Below are 23,940 nucleotides of genomic sequence, written 5' to 3'. Positions count from 1 at the left end.
CACCCAATTATGGACTCACACGTCATGCGGGTTAGGTGTTTTTTACCGCCAAAATTTCTCCGCCGTTACGACTCACGAGATTCGGTCACGGCGCGGGTGACGGAGTGTGGTTTTCTAACGTCTCTCGGTAGCAGCGGCCAACAGCCCACATGTGGAGAGAGAGAGTGAGTTCCGGGCCCCGTTGGGTTTCCGTGTCGTTTTGTGACATCTTAATGTCGTTTTCGAGCTTTAGTGGGTCCACGGGCGCATTAACATTTTGGGGTTATTTTTTCTTACAAAGGGAATCTTTTGTATTACTTTACACCTATGAGATATAGTTCTTCCCCACTCTGCCTTCCTTCTTTTGCAATCTTCATTTGATATGGGATAACTTAGCGAAGAAATATGAGATACAAGTGTAACTTTTTGTTCATATAACTTTAAACGTGTCTCATACTTAGTGTACTAGCTCTCTCATATGAGCACATTTATACTGACTCACCTCATGATTTTACACTCTTAACCGGAGGTGTGTATTGTTCAATGCGACATAAATAGCGTTTTATGAATGTTCTATTAGTCTTAATTAATAGATCATCTTATGGCTAGAAACCTAATTTAGAACTCAGTAATTTGCAAGTCTTTAGATTGTAACTTTCTTACAATTTTGTCATGTCGATTTAAGGTTAGACTCCTCCAAACCAATCAAACGTTCATAACATTTCCATTAGGTTGTGCATTCAATTGGCGAAAATTATTTTTCGAATTCTGGCAGATCCTTGACAAAGGAGTAGTTCTACATATGATTTCAAGCACATATTGCCATGTCATTGTCTTTCAGTGTCAGTTGTTCAATCTTTCATACCTTAATTGGCTTCTTTCTTTCTGGTATGACACTTTGAGGTTAGAGCATACTCATCCACCGATGCTGGCGCGCATCTAGTTCGACAAGCCTCGGTGGTGACAGTGACAGAGTATTCGAGTGTCGTGCCCATGAAGATTGTTGTTTAGAACTTGCCCCATCTCATAGATTAAACTAAGATTGCAGACTTGATATGAATAATCAAACATACAAGTCAGCACAAAAGGTTCGGATAAAGGCTGTTTGATTTGGAAAATCAACTTTTGGAAATTTTTAAATTGAAAGATAAAGAACTGATGGTTTGGTTACAAAATCAAATGAACTGGGGTTTGAAGAGCTTCACCATCGAACAATTTCACACCAAACGACAAACGTAGATATTGCAATACTAATTTACCCGGTATAGAGAAAAGAAAAACCCAAGCACATAGCCTGTATCAAAAAAGAGAATAAGAGAAATCCAAACATATAGGCTTTAGAATGAATTCAAAAGGGGGTAGTTGAATAACACTCATATTCTTGCTGGTAAGTTCTACTCTGTCACATCAGCATTCAAGAAAAGGATTATAACCTGTTCATTGTCTAGCGCATAAGTAGAATGACAGTCCAACAGATTAGAAACCCGACTGAGTATTACAAACCCAAATGTCCATCATTATACACCTATAAGTAACTCATTTGTTTGGATGGCCATAATCTACCCATCGAGTCTACAACATCTCTATGGCTTTCACGATCAGTCAATGGATGACAGGCTTCAAAGGATACGCTCTCATCTTCGACCAATCAAGGCTCGAATCAAGATCTGCATCTAGTTCCCCAACTATGCTTCTGCATTTATAAAAAGATATGGATTATAGCAAATACTATAAAATCTGTAAACGCCAGTACGAACAACTTGTTTACCAAAAACCAACCAATACGAACAACTTGTTTACCAAAAACCAACCAACAGAAAATACTTGCTTACCAAAAGAATATACCACTTCTCAACAACTCACATAAAACTAATTTAAATAAGTTAAAGAGTTAAGACTTACATGTTGTCGCCCCTGATTATATACAATCCCAGCACGAGTTGCTGAACACCCTCCTGCCAATCAGAAAGAACAAGTTACCCAACAGTAGGACAATAAAACCAGTTTAACTAGCAATGATGCAAAAGTAACTACATCAACAAAGATCAGAGAGCAGTTATCTGGAAATCTGAGAATTGTTTCAACTACCAGATATATGACTCCTAAATTTCTTTATCTTGGTCCAATCATTCATGTAATTTTCAAATAAGAACAAGGATTTAGTTGAAACTTGGAAGCTAGTAACAGTAAAGACGCAAACCTTTGTAGAGAAAACCCGTTCATGAGACTCATCAAGAATGATATTAGTAGCCTGGTCAAAGCCTTTCAAGACTCCCTGAATTTAATATCAAAACTGTTAATAGTTTATACAACTAATTTGATTAAAGAGATGTAAAGGTGCATAGCCATGAAGTATACCACAATATTGCGTCCATCATTTGTGATAACTGAAATTGTTTCTGCAAATAGAAATGTTTTAACAATTAGAGAGAGAGAGAGAGAGAAATCTGAAACTTGAAACGCTCAACATGTAATACTCTTCCAATTAGAGTGAGATTATTTTTGGTCTATTTGTTGGATTATCTATTTGTCACACAGAAGATGCAAAAGCTTATCCTTGCCTTGAAGGCTTTAACTTGTGAATTTATGACACAGTTTACATTCATGCATAAGAATCAGAAGAGTTAAATGCAATAAAAATAGATTGTCAAGTATTTCCATACGGTCAACAAGTGACTCAAGACCAGGGCCACCGGACATATTTCAATTCTGAAGCTTCTTGATAAGCAAAAGTTTCTGCAAGAAAGAGTAGAGAGACAGATGTCAAAATCAACAATGTACACTCAAGGAGAAAACAGAAAAGATATATATGATAATACCAAAGACATCATAATCCTCATTTAGAACTTCTAGGATGTGTGAGGACCGAGAGTGTTTTGAGTTAGATCCAGTAAATATATTTAAGGAACTCATCTTGACCGAATGAATTAGATGCCTTGATATGACAATCATTTTGATGGTGGTCGTAATTTAAGCCATATATGCTGGAAACATAAAAAGTATTTCCATACAATTCAACATATGTATGACCAAACACATGAAGCCAACATCTCCAGCCCCAATGTAACTCCACAGTCCTCAAACTCACTACTCTTATCAGTGATAGCGAACAATGAGACCAAAAAAACTCTTAAGCATAGGGTAGCAATCCTTACACAAAGGATCAAGAATCAACTAACCAGATACCCATGGTAACCAGAAATTCTGACGCACAAGTATGACAAGCTGGAATAACTTGAAACCAAAAACAAGGAAACTTATTCCTGAAAGCAAAATACAATTTAGGACATGAATGAGCCTCAACACATCTTGAGTGGGGAACAGCTGAAAATGGAAGATGGTGCTGTGAAGGTGCCTAATTGACTGAGCTTCCTGATGTTGGCAACCAAATAACAAATATTGATCAATGAAATGGAGCCCAAAAAACATAAAACACAAGGGCTCATTCACAATATGGCTGCTAGGGAGCTTGATAATATTAATGAGGACAGCTGGAAAGTGAAGGCTGACTACATACGGCACTGAGGGGATGAAATAGGGCGATGGGCTACTGCCTCCTAAGTTCAAATTAACTCTGTATAGTTTTTCTTTTACGCTTCCTCTTCCAGTGAACTAGCAGTCTTCTTTTCTGTGCCTGTCATCTTGTAATTTGGATATAATGGAATGACCTCAACCCTGCCACCAGTACAAGTTTCCAAGGAAATAACTATTTTACGCTTAGCTAACTACAAACGCCATCAACACAACACTGAACAACAGCTGTATGTTTACTTCAAAATCATCCATTAAACAAACAAGTAGTCAACAACAATATGTATGACATAAAATAAAGGCAAAGGCTTCCGTAGTGAACTAGGTTAACAAAGTAAAACCATAACCCCAATCATATTTCACAAAAACCCAACAACTTCCCAGTTAAGAGTGGAAAGGCCAGTTGGTACAAACTTAGGAGCAATCAAACCAACCGCAGAGCTCTAGTAGCTTTTTGCAGAAAATAAACAAAAGTGTAAGCTTTGCAGCACTGTATTTGATTTGGGTTTAGCCTTCATATATCTAATATTTAGTTATAAATTTCCTACAAATTATGCCATTGCAGCAACAATTTCCAAAACGAAAAAAGGAAAAGGCAATGGCAATAATTAGCTCAAACTATTTGGTTGAATATCAGAGACAAACTAAAGGAGGACACAGACATACAGTCAGTTGCAATCGAAAATAACCTAATGAAAGTAATAAAAAGTTGAAAAGTAAAGTAACCCAGATAAAAGAAAGAGAGGGAGAAGAGAAAATACGTACCCAAATCGGACTCGAGCGGTTTGACGGTGGCTGCGGCTGCGGCTGGAAGTAGAGAGACCGGAGCAGCGACGACACAAGAGAAGAAGGGAAGGGGACAACACAGGTTTGGAGGAGGTGGGTTTGAGGGACACATAAGGTAACAATTTTGGGCCTTCATTTTGGGCTCAAGGACGAGCCCAATTCAAATCAGTCGTGGACTTTGCCAACCTCTTTTACTTTATTATATTTTTTTTTTTTCAATAGAAAGCTTTGCCTTTACAACTTGTCTGTGTACTGAAAATGAAGTGAATTAGCAGCCCTCAAAATCTCAGAGCTCCAAAACCCTAGGGTTTATGGTGAGAATGGCGCTGAGGAAAGTGGGTGACAAAGTCCTCATGGGTCGGGCGCAACGTGGCATCTTCGCCGGCCGTCACATCCAGTTCGGCAATAACGTCAGCGAAGACGGCGGCAACAAGTTTGTATCTTCCCCCTATTTCTCCTTTTGAATTATAAGCCCAATTTCAGTCTTTGAACCCTAATTTCTTACCAGTAATGCTAAAGATCAAGACTTTGGAGACTAGAGTATTCAAGTTAGTGACTTTGGTTTGCTGGGTAGTGGGTGCTGTGTGTTTTTAATTTCCAAGATTGATCTTAGGCTAAGTCATTTACAGTGAGAGCTGTCAGGCCTGTGATGCGATCATAGTTTGAGACTTTGAGTCGAAAGAACAAATCTCCTGTGAGTAGATTCGTTGATTTTGCTCGTTTAGTTCGTAAATATGGATTGGATTCTACACTAAAATTTCAGTCTTGATTTCGATTGGGTATTTTTGCTTTTCTTCTCTGATATATGTTCATTTTATACAATTGGGTTTAGGCATATATGATTTGGGTTTCTAGAGGGTAAAATTCTTCTGTAGATGCTCATGCTTAGGCATATATCAACTTCTTTTTAGTCTTCAGTTTCTCTGCAATGTCAGCCCCTTTAATTACATATTCTCTGATGCTTCCTCCATTATACTACTTCAGACCAGTCAACTTGTTCATAAGCCTTCCTATTTCAGCCTTGTTGGAGACCTTGTATTTTTTCAGCAATTGAGTTCATGTATTACTTTGCATATTCGGAATCTGGTATGCTTCCCATCACAGAGCTATTCATACTCTTTTTGATACAGATCAGTGCCATCTTATTGTGCCTTTGCCAATTGAGATACTTTTCCTTCACTTCCTTTCCAGCATTTGCAGCAGGTTCAACAGGTGGATCTTCCTTGAGCACATGGTCAAAATCCAGAATTGCCGAATTGAGTTCAATGTCACCTCTCCATTTCTGATAATTGAATCCATTGAGGAGTTCAATCTGACTGATACTCATGGGAAAGTGCATGTCTGTAATGAACTTTCAATCTTATGTCAGTCATTTTGATAAAACTTTATTTGCATATATACATAGATAAAGCTTCCAATTCTTCCGAAATACCAGAAAAGTTTATATATAGTTGCATATCCCAATGTCAATTCATATAGAAATTACACTATGAAAAAGTCATATATATAGAGATAAAATTAGCAGAACATTTGCTGTATGTGAGAATCACATCCTTATGCATTTATCTTTAGTGCAATGCTTATAGATATCTGATATGTATAACTTAAAACATGAATCTTGGTTCAAAAATATAACTGCTATGGAAGTTAAAATTTTATTCCAAAATTTCATGTTGTATACAGGTTCTTTCTAAAGTACTAAAACATCACATATATTTCAGCCAATATGTCAGCATTGAAGATATATATGAGTTACAGAATGTATCAGTAGAAAGAAGATTTAGTAATAATATGTATATCAGTTCATACATGGCTACTATGGCAGCATTATGTAATCAGAAAATACATATCAGTTTGATGGAACATATATTCACAACATACATTCATGTGTAAACATGTGAATAACAGAAATTGAAATATATTTAATCATAAATGGACATATTCCAGAAAACTAATTTTCAATGAGAGGCATCACATGAACTTTCAGTTTCAGGTTATGAAATTCTACGGATATGCTTGTTATTTCCCAGGATACAAAAACGAATTTCAACAAACACATATACACCAATCTAGCATCTGAGCATAGTTTCTCTGATACCAATTGTAAGTTTGTACATTTCATAAACATTCAATATACTAATATCCTATGACAGATTCTAGATCAAATGTAAATATGTTTGAAATACTAACTTGGTAGATTCGAGTTCATATCCATTTTTGTTCTTCTTCTAGATTCACACTTAATACTCTATTGCTTGATGGGACAATATATATAGGAGTGTGTCTGTGCTCTAGAAGGGATCAGAATGGCAGCAGTTATATTTTAACTGCTTTTAACAGTTCCATGACAGTTTCTTCCATCAAGAAACTGTCCAGATAACTTCTTGTCTTAATCCAATTCTTGTCTTAACAACCTATATTTTGAATTTGAATTCTTAACAGATGTCATAAACTTATTCAATAATAAACTTGATATCTAATGTGTAACTACTGTATAATACATGCTTATATAGTTCATGAGTTTGTTTATAAATAGGCTGTATATAATACTAGTTCTAAATGCAGCAGAGCTGCTAGGTTAATTTTACATTTTGTACTTTACTGTTTTCTTTATGCATATTATACTGCATTTGTAAAGGTGTTGTAGTGTATATGAATGCACTTTGGAGCTGTTTTGGTCTGTGATTGTAAAAAGTGGGAAGAATGGGTTATTGATGAACCATAAATTGTTGTGGTGATCAGGACGAGGAGGCATTGGAAGCCAAATGTGCAGGAGAAGCGGCTCTTCAGTTACATCCTAGACCGCCAGATTCAAGTCAAAGTCACCACCCACGCCTTGCGCTGCATAGACAAGGCAGGTGGGATTGATGAATACTTTCTGAAAACTCCTTACCAGAAGATGGACACCGAGATGGGGCTTGTCTGGAAAGCGAAAATTGAAAAGCTGTATGAAGAGGTTGGGCAGACAGGGGGATATGCTTTCCTGCAACCTAAAGATGAATCCAAGGTTGAACAGGAATTTAAAGAGCTAAAACTAGATGAGAGGGAAGTCAAGAGATAGATGTATGATTGGTCGAAGAAACTAAAACAGATTGAGGAACGAAAAGACAACCAAATCAATGATGAAGAAGGTCATGAGGAAGGTGCAGGAATAGGAGAAGGAAGCTCTCATGTCAAGGTTCATGAGCAGATGGTTGCAAACTCCTGAGTTGAACTTTTGAACCAGCTTTTGGGATGTTCTCATTTTTGTCGGCCACACCCATTTCCAGAATTTTAAATCAGGAATTTCAGGGTAATTCAATTCTAGCCATAGCCAGCTGATAAAGCAGAAATTTGTGATCTATTCTGATTGTGAAAATTCAGTTCCTTGTGGTTTTATATACAATTTTGTATCAAATAATTTTTACTATGCTTTCGAATTTTGATGAGCCCTTTGCAATACACATTTAGCTGCAACTTAGTCGATGAAACAGAAATAACTTATGTTCGCTTGCTCACTCTATTACTGTGCATCGGTCCCATGCCCAATCCTGCTTCCAATTTCATCTTTGTCAATGTGATTGATCTCTCTCAGCTGATCATGGTGAGCACTGTGATGAGGGCTATTTTCATTTTGGATTTCCACCTCATATTTGCCTTCTAAAATCTAATTTACAGCTTTCCATTTGAAACAAGAAAGTGAAATTACTAAAAGACCCATGCAGAACCTGTCATATTTTCTGGTAGATGACTCAGGTTCAGCATTCATATACCACATTGCTTCATTTGTTGATGATCTAGAGTTCAAAGGACATTTACTCGCGCTTCTTCGGATGAGATTGATGATGACCTTGATCGAAAGGCTGATGCATTGCACGGCTCTTGAAGAAGCGAAGATACACAGCTGACAAAGCCAATGAAACACAAATAACATGGATGATGCTGGAGTCTGGACTGAGTCATCTTACAAGTTACAACTGTATAGCTTCTGATCGATCCCTCTTCAGAAATAACATGGATGATGATGATGGAATATAATGTCATTTGTTGTCTACTTCCTAATACTGTGATTTGATTCTATGCCCGCTGACGTCGCTGCTAATTTGCTTCTTTCTTCTCAGTGTTACCAACGGACCAACTCAGTCACCAGAGGCAACATTCAGGTTCCATTTCCTCCTGAAAATTACCATATGACTTGCAGGCTGACAGCACATCAAAGTTTATACCAACTCGGTCTACAAGCTGGTACAGAATAGAATTGATTGGTTTTGTTGATAATTTTGAATCAATTGGTGTTTATAATATGAGGAACAGTAATTACCAGTCACTTGAGCAAACGAAAGTGTTGCTCTAATACTACACACGAAAATCATAGATCACTGATATGAAATCAATGGGCCACAACAGAAATGTAGTGATTAATTTATAGGTAATCTTTAATAGAATTAATTACAAAACATCACCCGAACCATGATGTTATTTTCATTTTTATACCTAACTATCAAAAACTTACATTTTTATACCCGAAGTTTCATTCCGTTAGTATTTTGATATCCTGACCACTAACACCGTTAAATTTTAAGGGTATTTTCATCATTTCAGTAAATATATCATTTTTACTTGCTTTAACAAAATAATTTATTTTTTGAGGTTATCAAATACAAATAAAACAATTTACTTTAGCAAAAATATTTTTAAAAAAAAACTCCAAAATTAAATATTTATTTTTACAACAATAGTGATAAAAGTTAGTAGAACTCTTCTATGCATATATATTTTTGGAGTTACATGTTAAGCAAAATAAAATAAAATAAATTAAAATAAATAATTAAAATAAAATATCGAATATCGATGGAAATTTTATCAAATTTTATATAAACATGTTTAACCGTAATCTATTTTTGGTTAAATATACCATGTTTAATATTCGATATTTTCTCGATAGTTTTACATGTGTTCTGCCTTGATTCTCTGGTGTTGCCCCGATTTTTTGACCTAATGACTTTTTCATGAGAATTGGTGGTGTCTGGTTCATGATTTTGTTGCCTTTGATTAATATGTTACTTTCTATACTATTTGAGCTGTCTTAGATCAATATGTTGCATTTGATTTATGAGTTATCTTCGATTAATATGCTGCCTTTGATTTATGAATTGCCTTTGATTAATTGGTAATGCCCAGTTCATGATCTTGTTACGTGAGAGTAGGCCTCGTCATTTGGCCCTTCGATCCTAACCCGCCCTACCCTTTACGGCTGAAGCCCTACCTAGCCCTCCATTAGGACGGGCCAGCCCTAGCCCTTCTCAAATAAGGTAGGGTAAGGGTCAAGCAAATGAAACCCGGCCTGGCCCGTCTTTATGCCCTAATAATTTCTTATTATTTCTATTGTTTTATTAAGCCTCTTATTTTTTAGATACAATACAACTAATCTTCTTTTTTGTAATTGATTTTGCTAGCTTTATTTATTTGATTTCTTTTTGATTTGTTGAATAACGATTGTATTTTGATGATTTAGAGAGATAGCTTGTGAGATATATAAGTATTACCACTTCGATTAATATTTATAGATAGATGTCCTAAGTTAAATATAATGTATAATTGTATATTCATGTATGTTGAATATGACTAAAAAGTAGGGTGTATTACATATAATCACAAACAGTTTCCATGCTCCAGACATGGAAGCTCAGTTTATTTACATTAGCAAATATAGATATACCAGCATAGCCATTTCATGGTTGTCACTGAACAGAAAATACATTATATAGTAGAGTAGATAAGGATTAAGACATCAACATAAAATACATTACAAGAATAGATTATTAGAATTTTCCATAAAATGACTTAAACGTCGAAAAACAAACATTGATTATCATCCGAGTACGTATTTCATGCAAGTCATTGATTAATTAGAGAAAATAGATTAAACATAAAAATGACATGAATCACTAATTATACGCGACCGCTAGTTGTTGGTTGTGCCTGCCTCGTCTTCCTCCTTTCATTTCCTTCCCCCTCTTCTTCAGCTTCTTTGGCTTCGGCTTTGGGTGGATACAATTGTGGTCGTTTTTGATATGAAAGATGAGACACTTCTTTTTGTTGCAGAATATTTTTGTTGCAGAATATAAAGCCGTAGTGCTACACATTGTCGTAGTAGCGCTCAAGAAGATCTCTCCATACTCTTTGTAAGGGAATGTTTCATCACACTATACACAAATGAACAAACTATGGTTTGTCTCTATATGTTGATAATTACCTTTGTCATCATCAACAATGAGCTTGTAATTAAAAAACTTCCATTTTTCATCCATTGCTACAAAAAGAAAAAAGTAAACTGAAACAAATGAGCACAATCAGCTAGATGAGAGAGAGAGAGAGAGAGAGAGAAATTATTGGGCGTAATATATCAATTTATCTTTATGTGTGTTAACTCACTAGGGTGTTACACAACCATAAAGTTTGGTCACGAGCTAGTATGAATGTGGTGTTGTGAGAACAACTCGGATGAACAATCTTTGTTATTTATGAAAATGAACTAACGGAGTCAACTAACATTTGTACCAACTGTTGAACATGAATCATCAACCGTAAAAGTAATGGACTAGGCTACACTTGCCAAGAATCATAAGTTAGCAGATAAAAAATTTGAAATAATCATAACTTTTTGCACACAAATATAAATAGTATTGGAATTTGGCGGGCTTCCTTTAATGTAGAATGTCATTTCATCCTCAATCAAAGACATATTTATTTATTTATATATATTTAAGATATATATCTTAAATTGTTTTGGGGTTTGATAAATTTAACAAGATTCAATGATTTTGAAAAGTAGTGTTCGACATGGGTAAGTTTTTTTATAATCCATGATTGGGATTATGTTGATATTTTCATGAGATGCATGTTGTTTTAGAGAATCTCTTTTACTATGATATCTTCTATACATATGAAAACTACTATATGAGCAATTCTGTTTTATAGAATGTGACATCTTCTTACAAACTTAGGGAGACTATTTTTTTTCCTATTAACAGCTCTAACAATCGTTTGTAACTATCATTTATTACTTAATTGCTTACAAATGAATCCATATAAAGCACTAACTAGGCTAGAAATACATGTCCACCTTCTAAAGCAAAAACAAAATGGAAGGGGATATGTGTTCTCTGCCGCCATGTCTTTTCTATTGCATTGTTGAAATATTTTTAGTACTTACTTTAGTGCATTGTTTGAGACTTGTCTCTTAGTTGTTGAGACATGTGTAATAACTGATAAGCCATATGGCTTGCTCTACCTGTCTCCTAACTTGCATAAATTCACTTTTTGGACAGAGCCATCTCCTTAGACGACGATCAAGATTTCGGGTGGTATGAGACGACAGACATCACTTTTCATTTCAAAGAAAGCTCGATGCTTGGCTTGGAGTCCCAAGCTTCAAATGAAAGATATGAATCACAAACACTTAAAAGTAAAGTATAATCTTTTATTGTTTATATACTTGTCTCTGGTATTAGTTTACACCAAAGTTGTATTGTTTGTGCAATTACAAACGATACGGAGAAGTTTTACGACATTACTACACACACTGTGGGCATCCTGTTAGACCACCGCAATGATTGTATGGACTTTTGCAAGATTATTGTCGGCACATGGTAAAGATCTTATAATTTATTTTTTGATAACTTCTATTTGTAAAGAACAAAACTAATCAATCATAATTTTTTCCCAATAGAAATCTGTGACAGCTATTTTCAAAGCAGTTGTTGATTATTTGAATCGTTATCATGGCATGAACAAGAGGTTTGAGACCATCATATGGGTGCTTCTGAAGTAAAGATAGTACTAAAACATTTTCACTTAAGTTTGCTCAGAAGTTTTTGTTTGCTATTTTGTTTAACTTTGTCATTGCAGGGCAAGAAACCCCGAATCTTCAGCGTATACGTAGATGGTGATAAGTGGTGGAAACAAAGGACAATCAATTTCTCTCACTTGGATCAGGTAATATCCATGCTATAAACATTGATGGGGAAGTCATGGGCTCGAGGTATGTGCTTCTTCTAATACTTAACACATAAGCATGATCAATTCATTTTTATTTTTTTGTTTTTTACATCAATGTTGTAGCCGAGTACGATTTTGACATGTCTTTTGAGGATTCTCTCGACTTTATCACACATGCCTATTTGACTCTACATTTCAGGATCTTGCTAGTGGTGGACCTTTGCGAGGTAACAATTCCACTTGCAACACTTCTTTTTTTATTCTTTGTGGGTCTTATATATACGTGTTTGTATCATTCTATCCAATGTATCATGTGTCTGCCACAGGATTAGCCTTAGTGATGATATATGACGTCTTAAACATGTATTATCATCGTTACAAAGAAGAAAACATTTTATTCATGGTATTCGACCGTGCCAAAATAGGAGAACTTGTGTGTGTTGAAGATATATTCGTGATTATTTCAGGTAAGAATTTATATGCAACATATCTAATTGTGTTTATATATATAGTTTATAGACCTCTAAGTTAAACGTTATTGTTAATTTGAACAGATCATATGGACATATTAAATATTGTCACCGCGTCGCCTAGATACATGTGGATAATAGTACTAACATTTACTTTCATAGGCTAGTATGCGAGACCCTGGAAAATGCTTCAAAGATTTATGAGCATGTTGAGGAGGCTAGTCCTTATGTCCTTATGTTTTACATGTACGTAACACCTGATCTTGCTGCAATGAGAGAATTTTAGATACATTTCTACGATGTGTGAATATTGACATCAATGATTTCAAGATACGAGGGTATGTGAACCGAGCATTACATCTTTCGTAGTTCTTGTTGTGTGTTCATCTAAAAAGTTTTCATACTTCCAAGTATCAACAATCTAATTCTTGTTGTGTGTTTAAGGAGCTTGCTGTTTTATCATGCAAGGTTTTGACTTGATGTTTGTAGGGCTGAAGTCCCACCCAATTTTTTTGGGAGAAAAAAAATTCTTACATGTAGTCATTATAGTTATTGACTATTTTATAGGTAATTATATATTTTGGGTTGACGTCCTAATAAGAAGAGAGACAACAGTTGTCGCTCGGTAGCTCTTTCTGTTTTTTGTTTCGTCTTCTTTTTCACCGTCCAAGAGTTTGTCTCGCAGCAGCGAGTTCTCCAATTTCTTTTCCACCCGATCAACCCATTTCTCGCCACTTCGTCAATTAAATTAGTCTTTCATTCTTCATCTCTATCTCGTAAGTATTCAATAAACTAAAATTAAGGATTTTGAGCAAAAGTTAGGGTTCATAATTGATTGAATGTCTTATTAGCTTATTTATATGTTATTGTTAAACTATTGTTCTTGTCTTTTTACTACTTTTGCAATTTTGTTGAATAGGTTGTTGATCTCGAAGTTCCAAAGGAATCACAAGTTGTTGTTTGAGATTTTTCCTATGCTTAAACATGTTTATATTTTGTTTTGGAAGTTTGTTGATATTTTTTTGTGTATGGATTCCTAAGACTATAATTTCGTAATTTACATTTCTCCCTACAAACAGCAAGTCAAAACCTTCATATTTTAATCAAATAAGAAATAGATCCAATGAAGGTAGTTTAAAATATCATACAGAAGAATTGAACTTGACAAATCGACTAACACCCGCTCCCATTAGACAAGTAGTGCATCTGAAGATATTGGTACATCAAAATATTTATTTAACGAGTTTAACATAGAAGGCCTTCCTTGAGATCCAGAACTTCGAACAACAACTTTAAAATACCATAATAATGTTCAAGATCAAGTGCGAAAACATAATTTGATGCAAGCTCTTTGTCAATGAAAAAACTATAAATTTTCGCAGACGGAATTCAGGGGTATTAGCATAAGGTTTAAAGATCAAGGGTTTAAGCTCATTACCACCCCCCCCCCAACCCCCCCCCCCCCCCCCCCTTTCCCAAATTTTTGTATTCGACAATTTCATTAATCAAAACTTGAGAGCACCCGCACCAGACCTTCTTTCAAAAAAAAAACATTAGGTTTAAAGATACATGGTTCAATGATCGTTATAGTTAGATGTAGTATAGTATATATAGAAAATGATGTTGCATATTGTTTGCACCATTATCTTTTTAAACAAGATATTGGAGACCAAACACGTGGTATATACTGTTGTTAGTAGAAAAAAAAAAAAGAGCTTAAACAACATGTTTGAGGGACCAATAGTGCTGAACAAAATGGTAGAAGAATGTGCGAAGTTTTATTAAATCAACGACAACATGTTGATATAGTTTTGGTGAACCAAACAATAAAATCGGATTAACTATTGCACTCGTTTAAATGTATCACTTGATTGTGCTCGGTTTCTTCCCAATAAGGGTTGCCATTTCGTGGTCGATCATGATAAATTTGATGATTCAAAGAACCAAGGGAACTTTAGAGAGCTTTTTGAAGTGTCATTTAGGACTTTAGCAATAATATGTTTAAAGAACTGAAATGAATTAGTGGGCTTGGAGAAAAAATAGTTGAGACACAGAAAAACCAAGTTTATCCATTAGTTTACTTGCTTATAACATTGACACTAATTCTTTTAATTGTAACTGCCGTTATAGAAAGAGTATTTTTTTACATTACATATATCAAGAAAGATATATTTGATACTAAATGTCATAATCAAACAGTCTTCTAGCTTTTCAAGGCTCGGCTCAGCTCTGCTCAGAGAAATTAGGAGAGTTTTCTCTCACCCTAGCATTCTAGCACAGCCTCAAACCCTAGCACCCGTCTCCTCCACTCCATCTCCTCCATCCCAGCTTCTCCCTTTCGTCATTCCCTCAGCACTCTTCTTAGATCCCTACATAATTTAGAGGACCCTATTACTATAATTTGATTTAAGGCTTCAATGGTGCTACCCTTGGATGGCGTCGTCCCTGAACTCAACAACATCGGATTGTAGTTGGTTGTGGTGACAGCTGACCAGCCACGGCCTAACATCGTGGTGAGATTGAGTGGGTCTGGGCACTAGTCCCCAGCAGCGGCAACAGATGTTGTCATGTACCTGAAGGTATGGCCGCCGGAATTTCGTAGATAGTGGCCGGCAAGAGAGGCGTTGTTGGCCTGGAAGAGAGAAGGGATTGGTGCTGCTAAAGTATAGGCTTGGATCTGGGTTTTGGACCTAGATTTGGGCTTATTCTTTTATGCAAGATTTTTGGTGGACCTGAGCCAAAGCGTTTCCATAAATTATTTACTCCGTCTCGCATGACATCCTCGAGGTCTGATCGAGAGAGGCTAGCCCTACTAATGAGGGTAAGGAGATAGTTTAACTTCCTTGTTTTTTACGTAGACATCTAATGGAAAACTATTTCTTGTTTAGATTTGGTATTACTTTGTTGTACACCAATTGAGGTCCGTAGGCTACTCGTATTACCGCTACATGGAATTTAGATAGGTTTAGTTGGAAATTAGATGTGATAGGCTTAATTGAGCGCATTTGTAATGAGGGCTACCTGTCTCTTTATTAGTGCTTGTTGCTAGTAAGACTGATTGGTCGCAAGTATGCAAACTAATGTAAGCGTCTTCTGGCCGTGGATAAATTAATAAAATTATCTATTTTCTTAAAAAAAGAAAAATATATTTGATGGTGTTGATAATGAAACTATCATGAAAAGATATCAAAATATGAGTAATCGTTGTGGGGGAATTATTATTACTTAGGGAGGCTTGTTGCTTTTTCTTTTTCAAGTATGACTAGCCAAAATGACTTTTTAGCTTTTTGGTTAAAATTTGACTCCAAAATGGCTAGCATTGATAAGATGCTCTGACCTACCAGTATAGATTTTTTTTGTACCATTATATTAATATAATATTGATAGAATAAGATAACTGAGACACATTTAAAATAGAATAAGTATTATATATATGGTGATCTTTCTATTATGACACCACAATGACCTGTGGTGACAAAGCAAATGGAGTAGCCACTGATGCACTTTTTGCTGGTGGTTGTTAGAATACTTATGTAATATGGAGAATCTTGGTATTATTTTATGATTCTCTCTTTATGCTTATTATAATACTGTATGTGGTCCAGGCTCTACGTCACCCCTCATTTATTATGCAATTTCATTAATTAAGGCTTGAGACCAACCGGACCAGCCCCCATTAAAAAAGAAGGAAAGCGAAGCATAAAATGAATGATTTTTTGAAATGTTCTAGCAAATGTTAATCATTGTTACAATCAGGAAATCACTTTTGCCTCAAATTTTCATTATTTTAACTTTGTTCTTCAAAACTCTGCTACTCCTTGTTTACCTTGGTGTGATTCCAAGGTGCTTATTGATTGCTTGATGGGAAAAGCTACTACACCTTGGTGTTTGAAGTCCCTTGTTTTAGATATATTACGTCTTGCTTCCTCTTGCCAAATCTCATCTTTTGTCATATTTATACAGGAAAGCAAATTTTGTTGCTGAGATAGAGTTGTAACCTTAGTTAGAGCATTTTGTTTATTCTCCTCTAGGAAGAGGAGTTTCTCGAAAATTTGTTTTATACTTTCGTTATTTGTTTTTTTGTTTTGTTACAAACGGAACTCAAATGAGCTCAAACAAAAAACCAACAACTAAATATTAAAGCATGAAGCAGATCTTCTAGCTCTAACGGTATAACTCAAATCATCAAGAAAGGCTTGTGTAGCATGCACAAGGGGGTCTTCAAAGCTTATGAAGCCCAAATCATGGGAGATACTACTCTTTGCCAAAGCATCAGCAGTCATATTAGATTCACGAAAAATATGGCTGAGCTTAGCATTTTCCATTCTAGACATGAGCTTGCAACAACCATCAAGGAGGGAGCCTAAAGGATGGAGAGCCAGATTAGAACTTTGTATCAAAATTGACCAGAATTGCAGAATCTGATTCAACTTCCAAGTTTGAAATCTGCAGCTTAACAACAAGCTTCAAACCATAAAATAAGCCCCATGCTTCAGCAGTAAGGATTTCACCAACTCCCAAATTAATCTGAAAACCAATAATCCAAGTACCAGCATGATTTCTAATCACTCCACCTGCACCAATCTTCCCAGAAGCAGTAGCTCTAGTACCATCAATATTTAACTTGAAGAAATTTAAGAGAGGCATCTTCCAAGATAACATGGAATAGCTATACATAGAATCAGCCTTAGCTCTATTCTGTGCTTTTTTCCACTCTAAAGCATAATCCCAAATTACTTTCTTAAAACAAATAGTCATGAAAAAAGAGGGATAAAAAACTTGCTTGTTTCTGCATTTCCAAATGAACCAACAGATGAAAACAAATAGATTGCACCATTTAACATCATTTTCAACAGCAGCATGACAATGAAGTTAAGCATAAATCCAACCATTCCAATCTAAGGAAAAAGAATTCGAAATATTACCAGGTTTAGGAAAAGATCTCCAAATGCTAGCAGACCTGGGACAATCTCTGAATAGATGGAGAAGGGATTCATCAGCCGAAGAGCAAATTGGACAAGAAGCATTAGAAGTGAAACCTCGAGTAACTCTTTGCACATTGGTTAGGATTTTCTTATGAAGAACAGACCACATAAAAGTCTTCAATTTTGGAGGGATATTGTATTTCCAAATTGCTTGCCACCGAGGATTATGAGGAGTAGATATATCAAATAGAGAATTATAAACACTTTTGATAGAAAAACAACCATCGGCACTAACTCCCTAAATAAAAGTATCAGTACCAGAATCACCAAAACCAGTAAGCACATTTATAATTCGTTATTTATTTTTCAGTAATAGATAAGAAAGGGAAAAAAAATAAAAAAACTAAAAAGGAAGAGGGAGGGTTTGCCGCCCTTTCTGAAGTGGGGGTTTTATTCACATCTCACAACGCCACATCGCATTCCACTCTCTCTCTCTCTCAGTCTCAGCTACCCCCAATGACCTCCACCGCTCCTCTTCACATTCTCGACGACGACGACGACGACGACGGTTTCGATTGGGAAGCAGCTGCCAGTGTCTTCTTCACCCAGACCACCGCCGGGCCCTCAACTTCCCATTCTGCCCCTCCTCCAATTCACAAACCACCGTTTCCTCCAAAGCCCTCGACTTCTCGTCAGACCACTCTCGACAGATTCATCGCGAAGCCCGCCCCAAAGCCTCAGCCGGAGACTCGAGATTCCGGCCAGGATGAGACACCGCCCCGTGTTCAAATTGACGCCGAAAAAGCCCAAACTTGGCTTTACCCAGGTTCGAATTCACCTCCCTCTCCGAAAATTTGTAATGAACTAAGGGTTGGGCTTGCTCTTATTGATTTTTAGGTTGATTATTTTTCTATTGAAATTGGTGGTGTTATGAACTATAGAGATTGAGGTAGTAATGTTTTGGTTGTTGTGATGATTGCAGTTAATTTTCCGGGGCGTGACTATCAGTTTGCTATCACCAAGACAGCACTCTTCTCGAATACGCTGGTAGCATTGCCAACCGGACTCGGGAAGACGCTTATTGCTGCAGTTGTTATGTATAACTACTTCAGATGGTTCCCTGAGGGTAAGTTTGCTCACAAGCTTCGTCTTAACTGACTGCTTCTTTGGCTACTATTGTCATGCTTTTATTTATTTATTGTGTTTAACATGATGCGGTTAGATGTCACATTTGTTGAACCTCAACAGCATTGGATGATTCATTTTTTTTTTGGAGGTTAGGTCTTAAGGTAGTGGAGTGTATGTGATGGATAGGTGTCTAGCAAAAGGACAAAGACATTGATGAGGAGAGCTACTAGAAATGAATAAGGATCATGAATAGAAGATACGATATCGTTGTATGTTTTATTAGAAAATGAATAAGTGCTTATCTGCTAGCGTTGTATGTTTTATTAAGCTACTTGTTGTAGCTCAAGGATGACTATATATAGATGTTGATGAGGAGTCGAGGACTAAACAGTAAGAGGCTGTCGAACCTAGTACTGCAGCCTATGTGTCTGATGACATGAGAACCTCTGAAGATCTTTGATTGACAGCTTTAAATGGCTTATGCCTTAATTTAGTTTCTGAATGTAGCAATTTGATTGGAAAGGCCATGAAGGCTATAAACAGTATCGCTACTCACATGTAAGTAAAGAAACATTGGCATGTGGATGAAAAGAGTAAGATGTGGCCAGAACAACAACATCTTCAACAGTTAGGCATATCTATTTGTGTTTTACCCAAGTTTCCTTAAGTTTTGATAAGGTAATGGCGTTTTGGTAAGTTCTAAATTTGCTGTTCCAAAGGCTTGTTTGTTGATTCAGTCATGATTCCTGTATCTAGTTTCCTTTGTTCTCTATTTTCTTTAGTTTTTATATCCCTGGTATTTAGAATGCTCTTGTTTGAAAGGCCTTGGTAGCAGCAATAATTTATCTTGTTGAGACTTCAGAGATCAACAAACAGTCTTTGTAAGCTTCTTGAGTGTCTGATTGCATAAAAAAGTTTCACTCTTTCTACATGTGATTGCTTAGGAAGATGTATATCATAATGCTTAGTGTGTATTGTTTTCTTAATGTAAAATTGCTTCTTCCTAACATTTATGCTACCATGAATGATTTAAAATCCGTCCAGCTCTGTTTCATTTATACGTAGCTTTTTCTTACATATGTTGCACCAAATCTTATCGACAGAAGCCATCAGGAAGCCTAACTAAGTAATGTGCAAGCTTCTGTGCCTAACTAATTAATTTTTTAATCTTCTCTGCCTAACTAATTAATGTGCAAGCTCCTGCATCACCTAGTTATCTATCCTACAGCTGGAGTTTTGATATCTTGGCTTAGTGAACTATACACTTCATAAAAATAGGTTAGGGGCTTGGGTAGTGATGGTCCTAGTCAAATTATGGCAAGTTATGTGAAGGTCTTGGTCTCGGTATCACATTTGGTCCTGGTCTCGTCCAAATAACTCACATTTGTTTTTATTCAGATGATGCTATAGTAACTTTTGTGATGTCTTGGTCTTGAATTCTTCTTGAAACAATTTTTTCTTCCGCTGTTTTAGTTAAGAAGTACTTTGATTGATTTACATGAAGCTTCATATTTTCCAGTTTTCTGTATTTTGATGTCTTGAATCTATTTTGTGAATTATGGAACATTGACATTGTTCTTTTCGCTACAGGAAAGATAGTCTTTGCTGCTCCTTCTCGACCACTTGTTACACAACAAATAGAAGCATGCCATAATATTGTAGGAATACCACAAGTAAGAACCTTTTTATAACAAACCTTTGCTTAATGCATAAAACTGAGAACATTTATCAGATGATTTGATCGAACTGATTGCAGGAATGGACAATCGATATGACGGGTCAGATAAGTCCTACAAAAAGAGCATGCTTTTGGAAAACTAAACGAGTTTTCTTCGTTACTCCACAAGTGCTGGAGAAGGACATTCAGTCTGGTGATTAATTTTTAATCCATATGCTAGCAATATTTATAATGATATGTTGGTGGAATGTGAGATTTTTCTCATGTTGTAATACAAAACCATCATGAGAAGGTGTGTTCTAGGTTTATTGTGATACTAGAGAAGAGTGAACAGGCATATAAATGGAAGAAAGTACTGTTCAATTGGTGGAAGAAGGAGCTGCAGTCTTTCTGATTGAATTTGCTGCTTCATAAAGTTTAGTTTTTTTTTTATATTTTCTCATCCCTTGTTTAGGGTTTCTGTTTCTAATCTAATTCAGAAAATCTTAGTCTGTGCTCTATGTCCAGAACCCAGTTTGTATGTATAGAATGATCAACATGATAGCTCTTTTTATTTTTATTTTTTACTCATGAGAAAACTATGCCGGTGCTGTTTATGTCCGGAACATATAGTATTTCTCTGTCAGAATGTCCAGCTTCGGGCACTTTTCTGCTCAAGTGGCTGGGCAGCTGGTCTAGCAGGTTGCTAAATATTTGTGATGCAGATTCCCTATTTTTTCAATACTATATGTTTTAGTTTACTTTTCATTCTTGTTTTGGCCCTGAGCTCCATTCCGGGAAGAATAACCTTTAATACAGAGGCCACTTGAACTGTCTGTCAGCTGCAAATATAGAATCTGGCAGAGGGAGAGTGTGATGTGTGTATAAATATATATATATATATATTTATATATATACAGGCGTTTCAGATACGGACATCCGCACTTTAAGAGCCGTGCAGACATCCGCACCTGATACTCACTATATATATATATATATATATGGGAATGCTCAGGTGCGGACGTCCGCACCAAAGTTTTTGGTGCGGATTTCCATTTTTGCACCACTTTTCGATCGAATTTTCTCATCTCCACCGTCTAGTATCTAGATAATATTGTGTAGATCATCTCTGCAAAATTTCAGCTAATTTGGTAATCGTTAAGGCCCTCAAACTCGAAAAACAAATGGACGGACTGAATTCTGTCCGGTTGTGTTCATACCAGAAAAACTCGAGTTTGAGGGCCTTAACGATCACCAAATTGGCTGAAATTTTGCAGAGATGATCTACACAATATTATCTAGATACTAGACGGTGGAGATGAGGAAATTGGATCGGAAAGTGGTGCAAAAATGGAAATCTACACCGAAACTTTCGGTGCGGATGTCTGCAGCCAAGAAGGGCTGTATATATATATATATTTGAGAAAGGTGTATAAATATATTATATGTTTGCAGTTTGTCTTATGAATAGATCTATCATCATTGGATATTGCTTACGAGGTACTTTGTTGCAGGAGCATGCTTAGTCGAATGCTTGGTATGTTTGGTGATTGATGAAGCTCACCGAGCATTAGGAAACTATGCTTCCAGTGTTGCAGTTCGTGAAGTATGTTCTATTACTTTATGATCTATCAATTAAGTTTGATTCTTCTTTCCAGATATTTTGGTATTCTTGTCTGTTATTATCTTATTATGGCTACCTAAATAGTTGTTGGTTCAGTGTCAAATTGCTATTAAAGCAGACGATACTAAATGATATTTAAACTTATAGTTAATGGCGGCACAAGTGCAACTGAGAATTGTAGCATTGACCGCAACACCAGGATGTAAGTAACTATTTTCTACTGGGTTTCTATGAATTCGTACAATAACATTGAACATTACATACAACTCATATGCAATACTACAGCTAAGCAGCAGACTGTTCAGCAAATTATTGATAACTTGTGTATATCAACCCTTGAATACCGCGATGAAAGTGACCCAGATGTTGCCCCTTATGTTCACAACAGGGAGGTAGAGTTGATTAAGGTATGTATGGTAATCTGTCTTTATAGAATAACATTTTGTACTGAGAAATAATTTTGATTTTGCAATAATTATAGGTGGCTATGGGTCAAGATGCTGTGGAGATAAGTAATATGATATATGATGCTCTACGTCCATATTTAACCAGGCTAAGTGCGACTGGAGCTCTCCCAAATAGAGATGCTCGAACGGTATGGTTCAGTATAGTTTAAGAGTCTTCCAATGTTAAGTTGTTAACTTATTCTCTGCTGGGTGGAATCTTTTCTTTATTGTTTGGTCATTGGCAATGTTATGGGCTGACTGTGTAATACATATAATGCACCTACCAATAAAATATTATTTTCCAATTTATAGCATTTTTTATCCTGTGAAACTACAAGTAATTTGATCAGCTGCATGCCAATCTATTATTGTTGGTTGCAGTTTACTGGGTTTGGTGAAAGTCATAATTCAATTTATTTTGGCTTTGAGAAAATATTGAACAAGCTTGTTTCCGAAGTTCTTCTAGATTTAACTTACATATAGGCTTTTCAAGAAATTGCCATTTTTGTTGATATATAGGATTCACCGCCTTATGTGTGTATTTTTATTTTATTTGGTGGATACTTCCCCATTTTTGGTCAAGACTTCAATGATCCAATCACATCTGTTGGGTTTATTTAATATTTTTCTTCCATTTTGGGGTTTCCTGCAGTGGAGCCCAGGCGAGTTACTTACGTGTAGGGATAAATTTCGTACAGCACCTCCTCCAGACATACCGCCATTTAAATTAGGCGAAATTGAAGGTTGGTATGGAGTTCTTCTTACTGGTTACCACATTCTTAAGCTATTATCAGCACATGGAGTAAGGCCAGCACATGAACTGCTTGAAGAAAAGTTAAAACAGGGGTATGTCCTTGTGCACCATCCATTCTGTCACTGTTTTCATAACATTTTCCATAAATCCCAATAACCATGGCTGCATATCCGATATGGAACCATCATACGACTCTTCTAGTTAGGAATTTGTCAATAGCTGAATATTTGATGCAAGACCCTCGTGCATTTGAATTTCTTGTTAAAAGTTCGTCAATATATATATAGGAGGCCAGATATGGAGCGCACGGAGCTCCGTTCGGCGCCGACGGCGCGCCTCAGCGTTCCCGATCACTTTCCCTCCCCGGCGAGTCCGCTGAATTCCAGTTTCCGGCAAGATCGACTTTATTTGAAGTTTTGAGTGATCTCGCCGGAAAACTAGAATTCGGCGGACTCGCCGGGGAGGGAAAGTGATTGGGTACGCTGCTGGAGTCCCCTGGGGGGGAGAGGCGCACCGACGCCGGATGGTGGAATGGAGCTCCGTGCGCACGTGTGCTCCACATCGTTTCCGTATATATATACAGTCCGGATCAGAGGAGGTCCGCACGCCCTTAAAGTGCGGACGTCCCTCCGTTCACCACCGTACGGCGCCAGCAAGGGC

General features: G+C 36.4%; 3 protein-coding genes across 3 annotated transcripts in view; 2 read left to right on the top strand and 1 right to left on the bottom strand.

Moving 5' to 3' along the window:
• Window positions 1-1,323: 1,323 nt before the first annotated feature.
• On the bottom strand, window positions 1,324-4,380 carry LOC101295366 (N-alpha-acetyltransferase 38, NatC auxiliary subunit-like). The gene is made up of 6 exons (XM_004307029.1): window positions 4,276-4,380; window positions 2,643-2,715; window positions 2,338-2,378; window positions 2,180-2,254; window positions 1,882-1,934; window positions 1,324-1,672 (listed from the first exon to the last, which is right to left on the bottom strand). Exons 2-6 carry the CDS (start codon window positions 2,677-2,679, stop codon window positions 1,582-1,584), a joined length of 297 nt encoding a protein of 98 aa, XP_004307077.1. The 5' UTR covers window positions 2,680-2,715; window positions 4,276-4,380; the 3' UTR covers window positions 1,324-1,581.
• Window positions 4,381-4,592: 212 nt separating this feature from the next.
• Window positions 4,593-7,763, top strand: LOC101295077 (54S ribosomal protein L24, mitochondrial-like). The gene is made up of 2 exons (XM_004307028.1): window positions 4,593-4,729; window positions 7,039-7,763. The coding sequence occupies exons 1-2, from the start codon at window positions 4,608-4,610 to the stop codon at window positions 7,355-7,357; spliced, it is 441 nt and encodes a 146-aa protein (XP_004307076.1). The 5' UTR covers window positions 4,593-4,607; the 3' UTR covers window positions 7,358-7,763.
• A 10,424-nt stretch (window positions 7,764-18,187) lies between these two features.
• The window catches only part of LOC101314231, a 16,448-nt gene continuing 10,695 nt past the window's right edge, over window positions 18,188-23,940 (top strand). The window contains exons 1-9 of the mRNA XM_004308517.1: window positions 18,188-18,497; window positions 18,654-18,797; window positions 20,390-20,472; window positions 20,556-20,670; window positions 21,971-22,062; window positions 22,228-22,282; window positions 22,366-22,487; window positions 22,562-22,675; window positions 23,179-23,372. Coding sequence (XP_004308565.1) covers window positions 18,188-18,497; window positions 18,654-18,797; window positions 20,390-20,472; window positions 20,556-20,670; window positions 21,971-22,062; window positions 22,228-22,282; window positions 22,366-22,487; window positions 22,562-22,675; window positions 23,179-23,372 — 1,229 coding nt within the window. The remainder of the gene's footprint in view (window positions 18,498-18,653; window positions 18,798-20,389; window positions 20,473-20,555; window positions 20,671-21,970; window positions 22,063-22,227; window positions 22,283-22,365; window positions 22,488-22,561; window positions 22,676-23,178; window positions 23,373-23,940) is intronic.

The sequence above is a fragment of the Fragaria vesca genome, linkage group LG7 (assembly GCF_000184155.1).
Source record: "Fragaria vesca subsp. vesca linkage group LG7, FraVesHawaii_1.0, whole genome shotgun sequence".
Classification (NCBI taxonomy): Eukaryota; Viridiplantae; Streptophyta; class Magnoliopsida; order Rosales; family Rosaceae; genus Fragaria; species Fragaria vesca.
The sequence above is the reverse complement of the archived record's forward strand: the minus strand, read 5'-3'. Positions and strand labels throughout refer to the sequence as shown.

What these genes read in the sequence shown, in the direction of transcription:
- LOC101295366 (XM_004307029.1), bottom strand. Translation starts at nt 2,679, where the DNA reads ATGTCCGGTGGCCCTGGTCTTGAGTCACTTGTTGACC. An exon ending in TCTTGAGTCACTTGTTGACC is followed by an intron (nt 2,379 to 2,642) that starts GTATGGAAATAC and finishes TTCTATTTGCAG; the next exon opens with AAACAATTTCAGTTATCACA. An exon ending in AACGGGTTTTCTCTACAAAG is followed by an intron (nt 1,935 to 2,179) that starts GTTTGCGTCTTT and finishes TCTGATTGGCAG; the next exon opens with GAGGGTGTTCAGCAACTCGT.
- LOC101295077 (XM_004307028.1), top strand. Translation starts at nt 4,608, where the DNA reads ATGGTGAGAATGGCGCTGAGGAAAGTGGGTGACAAAGTCCTCATGGGT. An exon ending in AGCGAAGACGGCGGCAACAA is followed by an intron (nt 4,730 to 7,038) that starts GTTTGTATCTTC and finishes TGTGGTGATCAG; the next exon opens with GACGAGGAGGCATTGGAAGC.